We start from the raw sequence: 16,940 nt of genomic DNA, 5'->3' as shown, positions 1-16,940 counted from the left end.
TAAAGTGACCAAAACATAGCACACCAGCTTATTTTGATCTTATCTGAAGACTGGCCCTAACCATTTATACAATGTAAAAATGTATTTTAATTCTCTAATCAGTTAACTTAGTTTACAAGACTTAATTTGTGGAATCTTTTTATACATAATTGTTCTGTACATTAAAGTTCAGTAGCCTATAAAGTTATTTTCTGTAATATATTTGGAGCTATATATAACGTTATATGCCTTTTTCCATATTTTGCTGTACAATATGTGAAGTATTTTTTGTTCACTTTTAAGACTGTATTAAATACAGTGCATGTAAAACTCTATTATACTTGGAATTGAATACATGTATTTAATATACAGTAGACTTATTTCTATATTTAAAACTACAATCTGTAACTTTTGCCATCTATGTTAGGACCATAAAATTGCAGGTTTCTTCACGTACTTATTTACGTAGTTTGAAGTCAAATGACGTCAAATTGACATTTACCGCCAAATCTTACCTGACAGCTCAACTTATTACAGTCCTGAATCGGGGTAAGACAAGACAATTTAGTTTTTAATCCCAGTAAATATTGTTTATTTGATTTTTAATTTAATAAAAATCAGGGATTGCAGTTTTAGATAGGTAAATACTGTGCAGCAAAATGACAGTTTATGATTTGACGTACAGTATTGGGCAATGACGCGATCCTGAGGAGGCGTGGCAGTCGGCACGACAGTGCGAGCGAAGCGCATCAGACAACACAACAGAGTTGGACAAGAGGAGAGGAAAACAGTACACCATCAGCCTGAGGATTCAAGACTGTTCAAGTTTAGTTTAACCTGTCTCGGACCGGTCTGATTTGCATCACATAGAGAGAGCTGGCACGCGTGGACGACGTGTGAAGAATGGATAAGCACAAAGGTATGTGAAAATGTATTTCACTGAAGTGTTTGCCGCTTGTAATTCATGTTGTTTGTTTGCACGGATTCGTGTCACGTTCCTTTAAGTTTTTGTAAATGAAAACAGGCTTCTGTAAGCTATTTTAAGCAGTTGCAATGTCTTGCAATCCTTCGCTATATGGAATAACGGAGCGTGGGAATCTGTGGGAATCTCTCTACAGAGGTATGCAATATAAGTGTAATGTGTTTTCAGTCAGACTTCACTTTTTCTTCGCTGATTCATCTATATTCTCTCTCTCTCTCTCTCTCTCTCTCTCTCTCTCTCTCTCTCTCTCTCTCTCTCTCTCTCTCTCTTTCTCTCTCTCTCTTTCTCTCTCTGTTTTTTTGCTGTATTTTTTCTTACTATAATGATGTGGGTTAAGGTACATAAATAAACAAGCATTTATTGGAGATTTTGTCCAGTAACAACAATTGAGCTTCACAAATTCTTTGGATTCCAGTGGTTTAAGCTTTTCATATTCATGGGAATGCAGACCCTTAATAATTCATGACAATTCCTGATAAGACTTCTGTATGGGAGGGACAGCAGCCTAATTTTTATTCTGTAAGCCTTCGTAAGTTGCACATTTAGTCTATAATGTTTTTAAAAATCATACATTAAGTGTCCATCATCTTTTTTTAGTGTTGACAGTGTGTTGTCCAACTTACTGTAGGGAGCAATAAACTAAAGTTCACAGAGTCTGTAAAAATGGTAGCATTTGGACAAAGGTTTTCACTTCATAATTCCACTTCCTTTCCTGGAGACCTCAGCTTGCTGTAGTTTTAAGTCAGGTTTCTGTTTACCATAAAACACTCAATAACTCACCAGTTCTTGGGATTTGTAAAACAGGTTTGTGTCAACATTTTTGCCACATTTTTGAGTGACTCTGATTATGCCACTATTACATGGTCTGCAGCGTAATGATCAGTTTGGCTGATATTCACACTATTAATAAGAATCATCAGATACTGAGGTGTTGTTGAACAAACTAATTCCCTAAACTGTAGTTCAACTAACTAGTACGTGTATGTTTTATGATCCATGAATTATTTGGCATTTTCTCATAATGTACAGTAAACATGTGCTATGACAAGTAAACACACTTTTATCAGTCTCAGTTGTTAGCATGCATGTTTGTATTGATTGAATGGGATAAGCATTGTATTGGCCCTAACTCACATGTAACTACATGGTGTCAGTGACAGGGCTGCAGTTGTTATGGTTAGACGGTTGTAGGCTTTGTGCATTTTGTTTTTGTGAGATAAGACTAAGAGGGAGGGAAGGAAGATAGAAGGAGGGAAATGGATGGTGGGAGCATGTCGAGGAGTATTGCATAATTCCCCCCATGATAAAACACGGAGGGGGTGGCATACTGTAATTTCCAGTGTCATATACTATGCTTTGTTTTGCAATGTAGCATTCTGTAAATAAGCTCTGTATGTTCATATAATTCATTTACTAGTGTTGTCGACACATAAAATGCTATGACTTTATATTTTTTTGTCTCTACTACTGTACTGTAGATCATTTTAAATTGTATGTTACACAGCAGCATGCAACTTCCTAAAATTGTTTGGACTTTGGATTAGTATTAAAACTGTTGTGCTTTGTCCGCAAAACTCTTTTGATAGCATATTCTGCGTTTTGGATCTAGTAATTTGGGATACAGTTTTGGATTGTGATTTTTGGATAACACTACAGAGTTCACCCTACAGTATCATTGTTGATTCTGGCCTGTTCAGTTTTTACTTTTACATGAAACCGTGCCTTTGTGTTAAACCTTTGGTTGATATTCAAGCCAGTGATTCTGACCTAAGAGGCTTAGTTCAAACTCTTGTTCTCTGTTTATAACTGTAATTATACTTTATGATTAGATGGAATAGCAAGAACAAAAAAAAAATGGTAAAAACGAGAACTCAATGATTCTAGTTCTACCTGATTCAGTGAAAAATTAGGTTAAGGCATCAAACATCTGAATCTGATAGGTACCCTGATGTTTGGCATAGGCCAAGAGTATTTAAATCCTTCCTTGACGTACTCTTCCTATCCCTTTGGTTTCCTCCCTTCCCACCCTAGTTTCTGTCTTCAAAGGGGCTCTGTGAAACCAGATCTCACCCCTGAGGTCCGGCATGATACCAGTGCGCTTCCTGATCCACCCACGAGCCCCTCTGCCTGGCCCGGCGCTCGGAGCGTGTGAGCTTTCCAGATTGTTGCCGGGGACACAGGGACGTCTCGTGCATCTTGTGCCGACTGGATGCTGGAAACGGCTCCAAAGGCGTTCCAGAATGAGAGCTCAGCAGTTTTTTAAAACCGGTGCCTCGGTCTCTGAGTTCACGTCCTCGTTATTCTCACTTCTAAAGAGAAGCAACAGGGAAGCGGCATGCTTGTTGGTATATGCAGAGCACAGTGGAGCCAGGACTCAGCACTTTCCTTGGACCAGATTTACAGAGAACAGATCAGATAGTTTTCCCTTAAGGGGTCAACTGCTCCCACTAGTGATTTGGCCACTGTAATTCTTATCCTGTGTGTAAAGTTGGCAGAGAGTTGTGTATAATCTTCACACAGTGTTATCGCAATGACTGTTTATCGGTTAATTCAGCCATGGAGGTTGTGATTTCGAGATGGCTTATCTTGTAGCAAGGGCGTCAGGTCTGACTTGTCCAGGATTAGGATGACAGCCCGCCGTGTTGCTGTAAATGGCCAGACAATAAAGTTTTTGGTTGTAACTGTCAGTCAGCGTGACGTCACGCCTGTTTCAGATCCTGTCTCACTCAGGGCTTTGGGATTTGAGGGTTCAGATGAAGGCGGAACAAAGACTCATTTGTTGTGACTGTTTTGATTTGACGCCCTTATCTTGCTTTGACTATTGCAACGCGAAAGGATTCTTGGAATTGTGTTACGCAAGTTTCGCCTGCATAATATGTAATTAGCATTTGTTAAAAGTCAATTACAGTGATCTAAAGAGATGCCGGCTGCTGCTGGCCGCGATGTGTTTTTTCATGAATTGGAAATCCTTTTGGAAATTTTTGTCACATTGTGGTGTCCCAAAGTTTGACCTGTCAACATCCATTTTTGATTAGCCTTATTTATTATATTTATCTTCTGCTAAAATGATGAGGTCAATAGCAGTGTGGTCGAGTGAAACAGGGGTGAGCCAATAACCAGTTGGAGGAGTTCAGTCAGGTCGTAAATATGTTAATGTGGCTTCTGTTTCGCAATAAATGATAACGGCATGTTCATGTAGTCATGTAGTATACCACCTTTTAAACTATCTTATTTTTAAAGCTTATTATAATTGAAGTATTATTATAGGTATTATTTGGTGTTTATTTTTGGTGTCATTTGCTTGCTTTAGTCCTGTCCTGTTTGCTCAAAGTACTAAAGCTGACCTAGCATTCAAAACATATATAAACATAAATTTAGATCAGTGACTGGAATAGGAACCAGCCAAAACTGAGGTACATATACAGGTATACGTTAATGTCATCCTTAATGTAAAGAACATCCTGTAAATATATAACCTTGATATCTTTAATATTGACGGAGTAAAATCATGTCATACATTTAAATTAAAGTTAAATCGATGATTGAAATCAAACTTTTATTTCCCTGAATTAGACTATAAACTTCATGAGGGTAAAAGCTGTGTATTAAGATGTTCAGATGTGTGCTCTATTTGTGACACAAGGGCTTGATAATGTGTTTCTGTGGCCTGTTGTGGAGACTGAGTCTGACTCATTCACACTTTTAAACTCAGTCCCCTTTCAAATGAAATTGCACTGCATCCAAAACTGTCACCGGCTATCCAAAATAGTTTTTTTATTATTATCATCTGTGCAGCAAATGTCAGTCCAAGTCAAGATCTGTGTGCAAGGTCTTAACCAACATATCTGTGTCAAAGAGGGGTTTAATCAAACTAGGGATGCTAAACAATTAATCGTGATTAATCGTTAGCAGAATAAAAGTTTTTGTTTACATCACATATGTGTGTAAACTGTGTATTATAAATATGTATATATATAAATATGAACACATTCATGTATAATTTTAAGAAAAAAAATGTATATATTAAGTATTTATATTTATATATAATATAAATTATACATAAATATACAAATGTATATACACATGTACACATTTCTAAAACATATACATGCATGTGTGTACATTTATTTATACAAATTTATTATACACAGTTCACACACATATATGATGTAAACAAAAACTTTTATTCTGCTAACGATTAATCGCGATTAATTGTTTGCCATCCCTAAATCAAACATATTTTCAAACTATAATGTCAGAAAAATTGGTCCCTAGTTGTAACTGGGGTGGTAACCTTTCAAAACATACACCTTTGCAACTACAGAGTACCAAAGAGTGCATTAGTAAAGGTACAGTACATAGTGGTAACAAATGTATAGATATCGGTACCTAAATGGTACATATTAGGACTTTTTAAGGGCAGAATGCACTGCCCCAGTGACATTTTTTACCACTTTTCTGACCGTATAAACTGCCAAATGCATGCATGTATATGTAAAATAAGAATAGTAAACAAACAGATACAGTGTGCATGCATTGCCAGGGCTCCAGACTGCCACCAAATGGGGGCATTTTGCCACCAAAATTTGAGATTGTGCCACTAAATTTTACATCCAGTCGCACATGTGCGACCAGTAAATTTGACCTTTTTTTTGTGATGTGACACTGAATTTGAAACAGCACATTGTACTTTCTGCATCTATCGTCAAAGTATTTATTAGTAATGCAGTGGAAATTTGTAGAAATGTGATTATTTGGTTAGCATGTTGATTTACAGTGTGTGCCCCTAAATTTTTTGGTTGCGCCCCTAAAATTTTCAGTTGGGGGCCACTGTGCTCCTAGTAAAAAAAGTTAGTCTGGAGCCCTGATTGCTTAATGGCCTACTTAAAATGCAGTCATTAGACAAATCTCGAGACGCATACAAAGTAAATTTTTCAATGAGACACCTGCAGATAGGTAAATTATTTTCTTCAGTCGTTTCAGCATCATAAGATGCACACTTGCATCCAAATCCTTAACAAAATAACTAGTGGATTTATCAGCCTTGCAAATGTTAAAGACAACAGTTATTTTAAGTCAATTTATTGTGGCTATTATGTAATAATCTGTTCACTACAACCTTAGACACTGTTTTAAAACAAGACTTAGCATCAGTCCATCCAAGAGATGGAGGTTGTATTGTTCTTTCTGTGTATTTTGGCAGATGTCTTAAAGACACTGCTCTTCACCATAGATTATGGTGATATATTTAGACATGGTTTCCAGCAGATCTCATCCATAACTAGTTCTCTGTCCAAGCTTGTGATTATAAATGGCCCAGACAAAAGAAAACATTTGGCTCCATTTGATAAGAAGTAATTGTAGAAATGGAATTTGTATTGCAGTTTTTCCTGTGCAGTCTGATTTTCTGTGGCCGGCTGTACTGATTGCTCAACTTGAATAAACTGAAAAGTGAAGCTGGTGGGCCAGACCATTATTTAACATTCAGAGTTATTATACATGCTGTATATTAGGACACACATAGTTAGATTTTAACCTGTTGGCCAGTAGATGTATGGTGCATGCATGGGTGTGACTACAGTAGCATTACATACTGAAACTGAAACTTAATAAAGTATGTTTTTATTTCAATTTGTTTGGAATGCATTTGTGTTTCTTTAGTAGACAATTATGTTTAATTGATGCTTTTATGTTATGTAATGTCAGTGCATAAACATTTGCTTAGGTAAACAATGGGTGTTGCCATCAAGAGGAGTATTACACCATCTCATTTAACATGATGAAATCAATGAATAACCTCATTACTTGTGGCTTAAAAGTGCTTGTGGGGTGTGTGTTTTGTGTGATAATAATCCGAAACAAAAGGCACAGTTGTTTGCTACTCTGGATCATTCTGAGTCAGTAAAATTATGGAGTTATGGGAAAAAACCTTTTAGGAAGAAACACAATTTGTTTTTTTTTTAGTCTAGGTTAAGGACTTATAACTGTCACTGTCTAATATATTATACAAATTTTCTTTAAAGGGAGATTTTTTTTGAAAATATGCTAATTTTCTAAATGCTAAATATGCTACTAGAAGATATGGCTAGGAACTATACTCTCATTCTGGCGGAAATCAGCTGAATGGATTCCAAAACGTTTAAAATCAAATGTTTAAAGGGCAGCTTGAAAATGAGCATATTTTCAAAAAAAGTGGAGTGTCCCTTAAAAAGGATAGTTCACCCAAAAATTTTAATTAAGTCATCATTTACTCACCCTCATGTTGTTCTAAACCTACATGAGTTTCCTTATTTTGTTTAACACAAAAGAAGATATTTAGCTGGTACACATTGACTTCCACATCAACCGTGTGGTTACAATTATTTATCAAAATATATTTTCTTAAACAGGATAAAGAAACTCATAAAGGTTTGTAACAACATAAGGGTGAGTAAATGGTGACATCATTTTTCATTTTTGATGAAACTTTCCCTTTAAGACAGACTAAACACTAAACTAACCACCTAGTTAAATGGTTTTGCACAACAAGTCATGGTTTCAACAAGTCATGGTTTCATTCTGTTTTTCTGTCATCTTTATCATTGGTCAGTGTCATTTTGTTTGCTTCAAAGACAAGACAATGCTATAATAGGTCGAAAAACATGCCACCAGTCTGGTGATGGCTTGCCCACATGCTTGACAGCCTGTCATTTTAGAGATTGAGGGTTTGCATGAAATAAATGATGTGCTATGATCTATTGCCTTGGGCTGTGCTAAGTATATGAGCCACAACAGTATTTTAAGTGACAGGCGGGAATATCCAGGACACCAAAATCATCAAAAATCCAGTTAGACCAGCTCGGTATAAGCTCGTGTTTATTATCCCTGCTCTGATACATAAAGCAGTTTGTGGCTTTGATTCCGGGAAAAATAGTACTTAACCCAGCAAATTACCGTGGGCATGTGTCTAAAGTCACATTAACAGCAACTGTAAAAGAGGAAGACAAACAAGCGCAGCAACAATGTGCACAGTATGAGACACGTTTTTATCAAGGTGTTCCTCATTCCATCAAACACTTCACTTCCACATCAGCTCTGGGTATCAGCCAAAGTATTTCTTTGTTTGGCTGCAAACTGATTGTCCAAAAATAGAGGAGGGGTTACAAAACATGATCAAACAATTTTTTCAAATACTTGTCTTTGTAAGAAGGAAGTTCAATGGAATTCTCTGCAGTTTCAGGCAGACAGGTTCTCAGGGTTCCCAGGTCCCTGAAATCCTTGAAAGTTTGTGAATCTGGGGTGGGGATTCAAGGCCCTGGGAAGTTTTTGAAAATATACATACATAGATACAAGTCATTGAAAGTGCTTGAATCTATTTTATGCCAAAAGTGTTAAAAATCCATATTATTCCCTCTGTAGTGTAGGATAATATCATAAAATTTCTAGACTTATAAGCACACATGCTAAACTGTTCGCTTTCAATGCTTATATCTTCTGTATGCCAATGTTTATTCATACCCAAAGCCTTTTTGGATAATTGTGTTGAACACATGATAATGTCTCGGTTTATGTATGTTACTGTTGGTCCCTAAGAAGGGAACGAGACGCTGGGTCTCCCTTGCCATACTTCCTGCGTCCCTGTAACGCCATCTTTGGCAATATTTCAGATAGCAATATACTTCCTGGCTCCGCGTCACCCTGTCTTTGTCGTTAAGCTTCACCATTGGTTGAATTTGATATACACATTCAGACGCACTTACCCCTGGAGCCATCCTAAAGTGTCACCGCAGTGAAGCAGCGTGAGTTCCCTCGAAAAGGAACTGCAACAATGTATCTTAAAAGGTAACACAATGTAACCTTGCTCTCACTTGAAATGTGCCCCACATTTAGCCATTGAATTTGTTGGTATTGGACCTGGAAAGTCCTTGAAAGGTCCTTGAATTTGAAGTTAACATTTTGTTAAGTGTATTGTTTATTCTATTGTATGCACTTTGGATAAAAGTGTTTGTCAAATGCATAAATGTAACCAAAATGTCTTATCCAAAGTGACATAAGGTGCATACATGTGAGTTCCCTGGGAATGAAACCCACAATCTTGGTGCTGATGCAACTCTCTACCAGTTGAGCAATAGGAAAACAAATGTATGCTTTATTTTAGGTCTCCAGTGGCTACCGTGTTGGGCGGTCCACGAGTCACTGACAAACCCAGGTTTCGTTATTCTGAGGAAGTGTGAGCAATTATAGTACTTACAGGAATGTAACGTACTGAAGTAGTTCTCAGGCGTTGAATGGGCTTAGGGCCAAGCTGTAACCAATGGAAACTCAGTCCTCTTCAGACTGGAGTCAGCTGACTTCATATTCCCAGGGTCCCTCTGGAGAAGGCCATCTAAGTCAATCTCTGAAAACAAGGCAGAGAAAATGTTTGGACAAAAGCTTAGGCAAACATCATGGGAAGAGAATACAGGATACTAATGTTTTAGGGTCCTACGAAAATAATGTAAAATAACCCAGCAAGCAATAGCCATAATTTATCCGTCAAAGTTAACTAGTCACGATACTGTACTGTAGTCTGGCTATGAGTAACCCACTTTTAGCCAAAATAACCCTAGATTTGGTTACATGTTGTTTTTGAGAAAATAACATGTGAGATGTATGATGTAGATGTATTCCATCATGTAAGCAAAGTCAATAGTGATTACGAGGTGTTTGGTTTTATTTACTTATTTTATGTTATTTATGTTTTGGGCTGTGGTGGTTAGACGTCTCTTAAATTTTCCCTGACAGCCCAAATTTAGCTTTTTTTAGCCTAGACGTCTGGGCTATGGATGGCTATTAAACATCTTTAAAATGCTGGGAAGATATTACTGTATATGCACTAATGTTTAAAGCGTCATGCACTAACCAACACTTTTTTTTAGATGTTAACAAAGTTGGGTTGCACATCATAGAAGACAATATTAGTATCTGTTAATTTGAACATTTGTTTTAGTATAATATATATTTAATTTAATTATTTCTGTAATACTGCTAATCTTAGTAAGTCTTAGTTTATATCAGTTGCCCCGCCCACTCATCGCCGTTCTTCTCACAGCGTCCACGCCCATTTAAGTAAAAAAAATTTAAATGACAGTGAGGTAGACTGGAGCTGAAACAGCGGGGTTTCATGACGCTTTAACAAAATACCATGGAAAAAGACTGTATAAGAAACAATTATTTATTGTATGTGCTTGAATGTAAAGGTCGTGGTTTTGATAGTAAGGTTGTGGAGAGCCGTAAATTGCTGTAGATAAAAGTATCTTCCAAATGCATAAATATAAATGTGCATATGCAACCCTGAACGAGCACCTTTTAGTGGGTGAAAAACCAAAGCAATGTGTTGATTCTTGATAACGTGATGTTTGAGCTTAGTTAGGCCACAAGATGTTTGAGTTTCAATTCATCAGAATTTCCCACAGTATTTTACACAGTTACACACAATTGCATAACAATATTATAATTAACTATGAAAATATAATACATCCTTTACTTAAAGGAGTCAAAAATGCGATTTTTTTTAAGATGTAAAAAAAAGTCTTTGGTGTCCCCAGAGTACAAATGTGAGGATTTAGCTCAAATTACCCAACAGATAATTCAATATAGCATGTTAAAATTGCCACTTTGTAGGTGCAAGCAAACGTGCCGTTTTTGTGTGTGTCCTTTAAAATGCAAATAAGCTGATAAAATGCAATGATGTTTTTGTTTGAAAATTTATTAATGCACTAAATGACTAAATGAGTGCAGATAAAGGGGCGGTATTATTGTAATAAGACTCCCTACCTTCTTTAAAAAAACAAGCGAAATCTAAATGACCTAATTTTTCACGTTTTCTAGGTTGATAGAAGCACTGCGTACCCAATTATAGCAATTAAAGGGGACATTTCACAAGACTTTTTTAAGATGTAAAAAAAACTTTGGTGTCCCGACCCCAGAGTATGTATGTGAAGTTTTAGCTCAAAATATCATATAGATTATTTTGTATAGTATGTTAAAATTGCCACTTTGTACTGTAGGTGTGAGCATACATGTGCTGTTTTGGGTGTGTCATTTTAAATGCAAATAAGCTGATCTCTGCACTAAATGGCAGTGCTGTGTTTGGATAGTGCTGATTAAGGGGCAGTGACATCACAAGGGGAGCCAAATTTCAATGAGCTATTTTTTCACATGTTTGCAGAGAATGATTTACAAAAAACAAAGTTAGTGGGTTGATCTTTTTCACATTTTCCTGGTTGATGGAAGCACTGGGGACCCAATTATAGCACTGAAACATGGAAAAAGTCAGATTTTCATGATATGTCCCCTTTAAAGCAACACCAAAGAGTTTTTTTCCTTAAAATAACGTTTTCAAAAAAGTTTCAGTTGTTCATCCACTCGAAACAGGGTGAACGGCACTTTCAGATTCGCCTTGCAGCCCTCTATCGGCCAAAACCGCACTAAAGAAGTTTCCAACCGTCGGGTCATGGTCTTGTAGTTGGAGTGAAAACTACAAAAACTACGGCAGTGGAGCATCCTGCTGGCTGTGGGTGGAGCATACTTGGCAGGTACATATAAAAGAAAGATAAGATACCATTATTATTATGGGGCGTGTTTCAACCGAAGCAGGAAAAATGCCTTTGCACGCAATTGGAAAATTAGAGACAGGTAGACTTTGGCTGTGCTAATGAAGGCAGTTTGCATCTAGGCAAGGTTGCGCTTTTGATGTCCCAAGGTCTTCAAATCACCCAATACCAATAACTTCAAATTACGTTACTGTTACATTTGAAATATTACCATTTTACTTAACTTTTAATGTAACATTCATTATGTTTATTTCTTTTTGTTATACCGCTGTTAATATTCTTAGTACATTTTACATTCAATACTCGCTGATATTTAGGCGTGAGGCGACTGACAGATAGATGACAGTTTTTTTGCTCTTTCTCCAATGCCCCGCCCACTCCCTGCCCTTCTTAACACAACGTACATACCCATTTAAGTTAAATATTTCAAAATAATAGTGAGGTGGACTGAAACTGAAAGAGCAGGGTTTCATGACCCTTTACAAATTGTAAACGCCAGCAAAGGTTAAACAGAACAAGTTGGCTTGTTTGTTTGTTGTTTTGGCAGCTTTTTCAGACAAATCTATCTTGTTTACAGGATAAGGAGTTTTTCTCGGGAGCTATTTGTGCGTGCAGAAATGAATACAAAGATGTTATCTGCTCTGGAGGCGGCCAAGACTTGATTAAATCCTGCCTCCCTAAGCTATGACTTCCTATTGTTCTGCATACTATCACTTTTGACATGCTCCAAAACACACCCTAGTCTCCCAATAATCACCCAGCAATCATTACTAATGATACTACTACTGTTTTAAATCTTGTGTGCTTTTGCTGCAGTCATTTTATTATTTTAAATTAAAAATAAAAATTGAGGGCAGTAAAAATTTTACAATGTGTTCATTTGCCATTTATTTGCAAAATGAGGACAAAAAACACATTTCTGTTTAGAGGTTTTGACTGGGACTTTAAGAAGATTAATTGGCTGCCTAGCTTACTTTATGTGGCATTTAATACATTTTAACGTTTGAATGTCACATAAGAATCAAGCTGACTACAATATTTGTTTTTTCCCTCTGTTATTCATGAAAGGAAAAGAACAAAGTTAAGTCTTATAGTCTAGTTTGGGACGCCCAGTTTGCTGCTGAACCATGAGGGTGTTGGGGTCACGTTCATATGTATGGTGACAAAGCGTGTCCATTCACCATTTTCTGGTTCTTCATTCATCCCATAAACACAAACTGCAGTTCAAACAGACAGCACAAAAGACAATGAAATGCAAAAAATCGGTCACAATTAGCATAACTTTTAGCACTTAGCCAACAGTGCTAATTGTAAACTGTGTACGGGTGGATCCGTGTGAAGGCTTTTACTTAGTTTAAAACATTAAGCGCTAGTGTAACTAAAACAGAAATAATAAAATCAGCCATTTAAAGGCGTTCTAAGCGAATCTGCGAGACGTTAGTTTTTGTTGACGTTTGAATTGTTTTCAAACAGACGGAGCGTAGCTAACTCCTCCCCCTCCCTTCCGTGCTTTCATGAATGCGCCCAACCCCCACCCCCAAATCCTATTTGTCGTTTATTGGCTGGAACCCTTTGTTTTGTTTTGTGGTGCTAGGTTTGGCCACTATGTTGATATTGCCGTTTGTGAAGCCTGGGCTGTCTACAGAGATCGCGTTTTTTACAGTTTGATCAGCGGACAGGCAGCAAGCAGATAGTGAGGAGATGTTTGCTGTATGTAACAAAAAATGTTTTATGGTCTAAAACGCGTCAATTCGCTTAGAGCGCCTTTAAGTGCCCATATTATATAAAATCTACTTTTACAAGGTGTTGAACATAAATGTGTGTTGACAGTGTGCAAACAAAACAACCTTACAATGAAAAAATCCACCAACTTCTCATTTATTAATCTTCATTAAACCAGAGCAGGGTCATTTGACATGCTGTTTTGATTCTCTTGTTAATGTGATGTCACACAAACAAAGGCGAGCCCACAGCCACTCACAGACTGGTTATCTTTACCCAAAAAACTTTTCTAAATGTGTTTGTAAGCTAGTTGTAGCACATCAAGCAGGCATGTTTTCTTTACATGTTATTTTTCCTTTACACTTGGGTTTTAAAAGTTTGAAACAGTTAAACTGTCATGCAGCTCTCAACCAAAAAACTTTTATTATATAACAAAAACACCCTTGAGGGGGCAAACAAAGACAATAATCCAAATAAATAACATAACGTGACACTTAGCATGGCAGGACGGACGAGACAAGCCAGGAACACACAACACACACAACCACAAAACAGCAAACACAAGAGCAATAAATAAGGGGAACTAAACTAGGGAACAAGGACACACAAGTGAAGGGCATTACCAAATAATGAATAATTAACAGGAGGGCAGGTTCAACACTTAAGACAGGAGAGAACGAGGTACACAAAACACAGGGCACATGAATCTCCACACAAAACAAGACAACAATTATAAGGGCTACCATGATCCTGTCACATAAAAATCATAACAGGGTGACAGGGTCATAGGCCACATTTACACATAGCCGCATAAATACACTGTCGAGGGCCATAACAACTATGCCAAACCTATGGGCGGCAGTGTAGGGAGAGGATAAAAGCCATGCAAGCCAATCAGAATCGACACCAACGAATAACATAAGCGACTTCCTGTTCCTTTCAAAAAAGCAAACATAGGGCGCTCACATGACGTTAAGCATTTTCTGGTGCCTAATGTGACGTTTCAGAACCTAAAACTCTGTTTCTCCCAGTTGACATGGCAACACATAACCAGAGTTATTAGAAATTTCCACTTTGGCCGGAGGTTTTAGAATTAATAGTTTTCTGTGTAAATGAGAGGCCAAACCGCAGGGATATATCTGCGTCTTTCCTTCGTGTAAACATGACAGATAATTTACAGGGTTGTCAAAAAACGTATTTGCATTTAAACACCCATGAACACAGAACAGGTTCACTTGAGGAGGTAACCATAGCAACAATACAAGATTGGTTTTATTCTGATAATCTTTTGGACGCATCATTTTCCAAGCGTAGTACATTTACTATAAATACATATACATATCATAAATAACTAAACATAGTGTAACATAACATAGTGTTCATTTTGTTAAAAAAGTAATTTGTCTAATTGTGTTACAGGACATAAATTAAAGCAATAAGCCCCAAGAAGTAGTGGGTTACCAGTGCATTTTATAACAGCTAAAGGGGCGTTGTGCCTAAAACCCCCTAAGCTGTTATAAAATGCACTGTAACCCCACTGCTTCACGGGGGTTATTGCTTTTATAAAACGGTTACTTCATATGCATAACGTTAGCGGGATTTTATAAAATAAAACAAATAAGCGGTAATTATTTTAGAACAAATATTACTCTTCCGCCAAAAACAAAGTAGTTCCTCAGAATCAAGTGTGACTGAAAAGGAGCGCAGTTCCCAACCAACACAGACACAGCAAAGACACAATGAAAATATGATTTAAGACTGTGGTGTTTATTTTTGTAAATCAACATTCATCTAATTTATACATTAACATTTATATCGTGCAACTGTTGAAGTGATGATCAAATATGCTTGGAAGCATGCGTAACTCTTTCCCCGTCAGCGTTTTTTATTAAGTTGCCACCCAGTTTTAGTTTAATGCCTTGCAGAAAAATTATCTTCTTTAAATAAACATAAAATATCAAATGAAAGGGTGTATTGTTCACTCTGTTTTGTTTGATTACGTATGTCTATGTCTTTGTTTAAGGTGTTTATTTTTATTGTATCTGGTGGCTGTTTGTGGGGGGTGGGGGCGGTTCTCCTTTCTTTTTTTCTGTTTGTTCTTTGTTTTTCATTCTGTATTGTATTTCTTTTTATACAATGCATACATTATTTCATCTGTTTTATGTTTATATAAAAAACGGTTATAAAATAAAAATATCAAATGAAAGAACAGACCATCCTCTTTCAAACAACAACAAAAAAAACTTTCATCCTCTCAGATTTTTTAGCTAAAAGCGGAGATAATTCCATTTATGTGATAACTTTTGTAAGAGATCAGATTCAGAGCCTGATCAAAACACCCTGTTTTTAGTGTTGAGTGAATGCGTCAGTGTTTAAGTTGGGTAAGATCACCACCCAGTGGATAGCGGAAATATGAATTTAAGGTAGAAACTCCTCAGGGAGCGTTTTCTCTTTATTGATTAGATGACTCAACAATATTTATTGACATGTATCTGGATATCACCATAATTGTGCAATTGTATACATATAAAAAATATGATTAAGGACTGCGGTGTTTATTTTCATAAATCAGTACGCAGCAACAGTGGCGCAGTGGTACTTCTGTAATGCGGTTTAAACCTTGGGATTATCGGGGTATTTTATCACTGCTTAGAACGCGTTTCAACCAATCAGAATGAAGAACCAGAACTGCCCGTTTTTAAAAAAAGATTTGGGTTGCGTAAGATGAGCCTAAACAGATATATCTCATAATAAAACCTAGTGTGGGAAACCAAGTGCACATCATGTTTGTTTCTCAATACTAACTTTGTGTTTTTGTGTGTGTGTAAGCAGTGCTGGAGCAGCTGTTGGAGCAGCTTCAGAGGTTTCTGAAGATCCTGGATGGAGAGAAGCTGAGTGGAAATGCCGAAGTACAGAAAGGCCTTCTGACAGAGCTGCTACAATCTTACAAGTCTTTCACCGGTACATGAAAACATCATAATTCATAAACCAAACATGTCATTTATACACACTTAATGCACAATTAAATGACACGCTTTTATTGGAGCCGTGGCATGGTGGTTAGTGCACATGCTTTACGTATGTTGAGTGATGGGTGACACAAGTCTCTGTGGAAAAAGTCCTGAAATAAAAAAGTTTGACAGATTAATAAAATAAAAAGATGTATTTGAACATAAAGTGCCACTTGCTTAGCAAAATTGTGTTTCTGAGTAAATGTGTATACAGTAACTTCTGTATTTTCAATCCTCTATGTTCTGTCCTATTAAAAAGCCCATAATTTTGGTTCACGCATGTGCCACTGTCTTCACACAAGCACGGCTGTAGGTTTTTCATGTTCTGGTGTTGGGCTTGTGCCTTTCCTCCCCTGGCTTCAAACTGTATCATTTTCCAGGGCTGTTTTTATTCACTTGGGACACTCACTTCCTTTGAGTAGCAGCTTATAAATAGCTTCATTTCCATCCTCAAAATCCCAATCTATTTTCACTGTACCATTGTAGCTTAAGTCCAGGTTTTTGTAAAACACATTAAAATTAAATTGCACCTACTTGACACTTGGATGGTTCAGCTGACATGTTCCACCTGTCTGCCATCCGATTTAAACGAATGTAGTTTTGAATTATGAAAATCCAAACCAATAGCAAAATTCGACCCATGCTAAAGTGTTATCTGTGGCCAAATGCTAT

At 36.9% G+C, this 16,940-nt stretch overlaps 1 protein-coding gene across 3 annotated transcripts in view; it reads left to right on the top strand.

Moving 5' to 3' along the window:
* Window positions 1-734: 734 nt before the first annotated feature.
* afap1l2 (actin filament associated protein 1-like 2) overlaps window positions 735-16,940 on the top strand; it is a 46,075-nt gene continuing 29,869 nt past the window's right edge. For 2 of the 3 annotated variants that reach the window (XM_065262546.2, XM_065262545.2), the window contains exons 1-2: window positions 736-898; window positions 16,090-16,218. In XM_065262546.2, coding sequence (XP_065118618.2) covers window positions 883-898; window positions 16,090-16,218 — 145 coding nt within the window. In that variant the 5' untranslated portion in view covers window positions 736-882. Of the gene's footprint in view, window positions 899-16,089; window positions 16,219-16,940 lie in introns of all 3 variants that reach the window. The other variant, XM_065262547.2, reaches the window with a different exon arrangement.

The sequence above is a fragment of the Paramisgurnus dabryanus genome, chromosome 1 (assembly GCF_030506205.2).
Source record: "Paramisgurnus dabryanus chromosome 1, PD_genome_1.1, whole genome shotgun sequence".
Classification (NCBI taxonomy): domain Eukaryota; kingdom Metazoa; phylum Chordata; class Actinopteri; order Cypriniformes; family Cobitidae; genus Paramisgurnus; species Paramisgurnus dabryanus.
This window is presented reverse-complemented; position numbering and strand designations above follow the sequence as displayed.